The 4,879-nt window shown below is 38.3% G+C and overlaps 1 protein-coding gene across 1 annotated transcript; it reads left to right on the forward strand.

Annotated features, from left to right (window-relative positions):
• Window positions 1–402: 402 nt before the first annotated feature.
• Window positions 403–4,873, forward strand: LOC118756751 (inositol polyphosphate 5-phosphatase E-like). Its single transcript, XM_036491496.1, has 7 exons — window positions 403–615; window positions 686–800; window positions 862–2,406; window positions 3,347–3,475; window positions 3,540–4,197; window positions 4,283–4,536; window positions 4,596–4,873. The coding sequence occupies exons 3-7, from the start codon at window positions 1,235–1,237 to the stop codon at window positions 4,702–4,704; spliced, it is 2,322 nt and encodes a 773-aa protein (XP_036347389.1). The 5' UTR covers window positions 403–615; window positions 686–800; window positions 862–1,234; the 3' UTR covers window positions 4,705–4,873.
• Window positions 4,874–4,879: the final 6 nt, after the last annotated feature.

Below are 4,879 nucleotides of genomic sequence, written 5' to 3' on the forward strand. Positions count from 1 at the left end.
GGAGAGCGAATCACTTGTTGTGGAAAATCGTTTTAACTACTTTGGCCAGTGTTTTCACTTTCGACACTAGAGAAAACCTAAAAACACCACCATTTGCCTCATTTCACTCCGCTAGAAAAATAAAACGGCAACACTGTCTTGCTAGCCTCCATTTTTGTTTACTTTTAAATTTGACATTTCTCAAAAATATGACGACTCTCAAAAATAATCGATAACACAGGTTAGACACCGAAAAATTATCGGTCTAACCAGATTATTACTGATTAACGAGGGAGAAATTTTGTATGGCTAATCTGTTCTTTTTTAAGTGTATTAATTCAAAATTGGTTAATTTTGGTATTAAGTTCACATATGTATGTATCACCTTCCAGCAATATTTTTATTTATTTTTATTTGCATTTTCAGTCCTGTCGAAAACTCAAACTCGGCAGCATTCCTTGGCAACCCATCAAAGATTGTTGTTGTTTGTTGTTATATAAAAAAAAACGCACAAAATGCTGAAAGGATATCAAAGAAATAAACTAGCATTTAATAGTGTTCTTGTTTTAAAATTTCGGTAAATTATATTTACTACTCATTGAGGGATTACGCGTTAACTTTAGTTGCTACAAGCAGGTACCTTGGAAATATATTTTGTACACGTATCAAACATCTGATTTGTTTCTGAATATTGATTTTCAAATAGCACGTTGTGAAAGACAAAAAACAGTCCAGTAGAATATATAAAACGGCTCCCTCTACGCCTATATGTTGGACAACTACTCGTGAACTACTCCAATGTACATAAAGAACTAAACGAGGTATGCTTAATTCATATATACATATGTATATGGATAAAAATAATTTATATTTCTTATAAAGGCAAAGATGTTCGAAAACAAAAAATGATGTATGTACGTATGTATGTGAGCATACATATAAGTAGTTAATTGAAGGACAAATTTGGTATAGTGACCGGCGGGAGGAAAAACAGCGTATTCTAAGTCGTGTTATAAAATGAATCTGTGTAAAATGAAATCGCACTTGAATTAATTGTAATGGAAATGAGCCATTCTAGTACAAATATGCATGTATGTATGTACGTACATATGAGTATTTAGATACGACCAATATGAAGATTAAAGAACACAAATGCTGGCGTACATGTTGAAGAATATGAGCAAACGCCGAGAAGTACAAAACACATTGATTAAAGCTACTCAGGATCGTGTCTCAAAACAGAAGTATAGTAACAATGCATAAATGTAATAGTGATGAGCGCATTGCAAGCACCAGTCCTAGCCCGAGGTTGCCACACAAACACTTGTCTTTGTTGGGCTTTTTGACAAAGCGGTCGAGCAGGATAGAGCCACATCCACATGAAGAAGAACCAAAGAGACAGCACCGTCCTCCTGACTTGCGGCCCTCGTCAGCCTGTGGCAGTTACAATAGTCACGATGTGACTTTCGCCAAATGCTCAATCGACCGTCAGCGTTCACCATATTCTCCACAAATTCATACTGGTTTGAAAAACAATGGAAATTCTTCATCAGTTAAGAGTAAAACTATTCTGTCTTCTGGCTTGACTAGCAACGGTAATATTGGTAGAACGCCAGATTCACAGGTTCACCGCCGTAGTATTGATGGCTCTCAAAGCGATGGTGGCACAGCTGAAGTGGTACTACGTAAGACAACCAAATATCGGTCACCCAATCACAATCGCTTCAGTCACCAGTTTAGTTTATGTTGCAAAGCAGAAAAGAAGCCTACTACACCTCCGGTAACAGTTCGTTATAATTCAATACCGGACCCAAACAATATTATGCTCAAACGCGATAGTCCAACTTTAGGTTGGAGCTTTATAGATAACACATCAATTTCATTGCAGTCATCTGATGAGAATACGACCATACAATTGCCAAAATGTGACAGTAAAATTGCCAACGTTAATATAACAGAATGTTCAAGTGCACCTGAATCCCCGGTTACTGCGAAGCTGATGTTTACTTCGTCGCATAGCAGCCCGTCAAATGTATCACTCAAAAGTGGGCGAAGTGAACAAATGCCTACTGATAATAAAATAAATGCCAATTGCAGCGGACCGATACGACCGTTGGCAGTTTCTGCTTGCCGGTCACGTCTGCGATTGAAACTGTATCCTCCTGGTAAAGAGCTGCCACCCTTAGAACCCACTGCTAATGATATAAAACGAGCTACAACACCGCAGCACATGTCTTCGCCAAACATTGCGATGCAGCCGGAGATAGCTAGAGAAATGGAAACATATGAGGCACAAAATGTGCGATTTAGTTCGCATGAAAATATTCAAATGCAACGTCTGCAATCTAGTCAAGTGGGCTTAGCAAGACGTGCTCTACTTAGTGCACAGGTCTTAAGTTTAATACCAACGGACAAAGCACGAGAAAGGTAATACATTCATTAAAGTCTTTAAATTAAAAGAGAATTTGAATTTTAAAAGTCTTTTGCATGCCATTGATATATTTCCATATTGCGCCGCAAACTCGAGTTTCAGCTTTTGTATTTAAGAACATTGCAGAAACTCAGAGTTTGAAAAGACAATGCTTTATTTACATTGCTTCAGAATATACTAAGTCAGCAAAATTTCAAAATTAACGGCCTTCCTAGAGCCCTTATACCGGATCTTTTAAAGCGATAGGCCTTCCCTGCTCGATTCTTTACTCCTTTTCATTTTGTATGGAACGGCCAGAGTTTCCGATGGCAGTGCTATTAAAAGATACTTATTTGACTTCTACTGCCTTGGAAACCCATCTTCTTGTCTGCCTTCGAATGGAAACGCTATTGGAAGATCTTGTTATAAAGCTTCCAAAGAGGTCTAATTGAAAGATCCCTTCCTAAACGCTCCTCATTTTGCCGACTGAGTAATACCACAAACATGCTTACAGAATCAGAGAACAACGTAAGTTGATTCCTTTTTGTTGCACATACATATGTATATATGGCGGCGGCTGTGGTGTAGTGTTCAGTTTTGCGCTCTACCATTCTGCAGGACCTGGGTTTGAGCCCAGTTTCCGTACAACATAAAAAAATAAAGTATTTTCTAATAGCGGTCACCCCTCGGCAGGCAATGCCATGAAAAGCGTCTCATAAAAATACAAATTCCGTTTGGAGTCGGCGTGAAACTGTAGGACCCTCTCCTTTGTGTAACAACATTAAGGCGCACGCCACAAATTGGCGGAGAAGATCGGTCAGGCACTAAAATATTGTGTAAGAGCCAATCTATTATTATTATTATTATTATTAGGACATACGTAAACATTAAATAAATGCTACTTTTTATTACATAAAATACATATGTACATACCTATATACTGTTTAAATTCATCAGAAGTTTTCTGGACGGACACTTGGGATCGTCAGCTTTGCTTGGACCAGCTGAATTGGACCGCGTTTTGCCAAATAAAGAGATAACTATTTTCGTTGGAACCTGGAATATGAATGGTCAAAATCCGCCCAAGTAAAAAATTTTATTGAGAAAAATTAGGAAAATGCGATAATTTGTTCAAATCTTGTGATTTCAGGCAAATGAATGATTTCGTTTTACCACTGTCTGTTGAACATCTTCCAGATGTTGTAGCCATGGGCACACAAGAATCGAGTCCCGATCGCTTTGAATGGGAAGTGACTTTACAAGAGACCCTAGGCCCATCACATGTACTTTTCCATTCAACAAATTTGGGCACACTTCATTTGGCGATTTACATGCGAAGAGATCTTATTTGGTACTGCTCAGCTCCAGAAGACGCTTCATTGTCAGTTCGTACCGGATCTGCTTTTCGTACAAAAGGTGCCATTGCAATATCATTCTGCATCTTTGGGACGTCAATGCTATTCGTTACTTCACATTTGACGGCGCACCAACAAAAGGTCAAAGAACGTGTCTCCGATGTGAAACGCATCATCCACGCTTTAGATTTGCCCAAAAATTTGAACTTGCGGCACAAAAATAAGGATGTTACTCAAAACTTCGATAATGTTTTCTGGTGTGGTGATCTTAATTTCCGACTTAGTGAACCACGTGAAAAGCTTTTGGAATGGATTCAAAATACTAAATTTCCACTTCCATCTCATTTACCTCACGGTTATATGCACACCGACCAACTATCTTCAGTTTTGGCGGACGGCGCAGCGTTTCGTGGCTTCATGGAAGCAAATATAACATTTCCACCCACTTATAAGGTGGGTGCCAATTGTTATTTAAAAATAAGCGTGGTAAAAATGAATGTTTGTGTATTTAATTTTACTTTGTTGTGCTGAATTTTAGTATGATCCTGGAACTCAGCATTTCGATACATCCTCAAAGCAACGCGCACCTGCGTATACAGATCGCATTCTCTATAAGTATCGACAATCACAGGGCTTAGGAATGCGGAGGAGCAGTACGTTTACGCCTGGCGCTCCTTCATATCAGCCCCATGTCCAATGTTTGCTTTATGACTCAGTCCCGTCTATTACCACATCGGATCACAAACCTGTGTGGGCGTTATTTAGGACCCAAATACGTGCGGGAACAGACTCGTATGATACCGAATATGTTATAAGAACTTAATTTGTTAACATTGTTAATATATTTGCAGACTACCACTAGCGGCTGGCTTGTTCAATCGTGATATTTATTTAGAAGGCATGAAACGGCGCTTAAACAACCAATATTCAGGTTCGTCCGCAGTATGTTCCATACAATAATGTGCTTTATATCATTTAAGACTATGTTAAAATATTCAACGTACAAGTAAGTAAATGGAAGGGCTATACAAGCGAAGATATCAGCTACAATTTCCCAGTAACTAGTTACATAAACCAAAGAATATTTTCATATATACATACATAGATATTAGGAGTATAGGAAACATAAAAAAAA

The sequence above is a fragment of the Rhagoletis pomonella genome, unplaced genomic scaffold, assembly GCF_013731165.1.
Source record: "Rhagoletis pomonella isolate Grant_MI unplaced genomic scaffold, Rhpom_1.0 Rhpom_scaffold_11984, whole genome shotgun sequence".
Lineage (NCBI taxonomy): Eukaryota > Metazoa > Arthropoda > Insecta > Diptera > Tephritidae > Rhagoletis > Rhagoletis pomonella.

Excerpts from the sequence above, each read along its gene's own strand:
- LOC118756751 (XM_036491496.1), top strand. The coding sequence starts at position 1,235 with ATGCATAAATGTAATAGTGATGAGCGCATTGCAAGCACCAGTCCTAGC. Across the intron at positions 2,407-3,346 it reads ACGGACAAAGCACGAGAAAG|AAGTTTTCTGGACGGACACT; the intron begins GTAATACATTCA and ends TAAATTCATCAG. Across the intron at positions 4,537-4,595 it reads ATACGTGCGGGAACAGACTC|ACTACCACTAGCGGCTGGCT; the intron begins GTATGATACCGA and ends ATATATTTGCAG.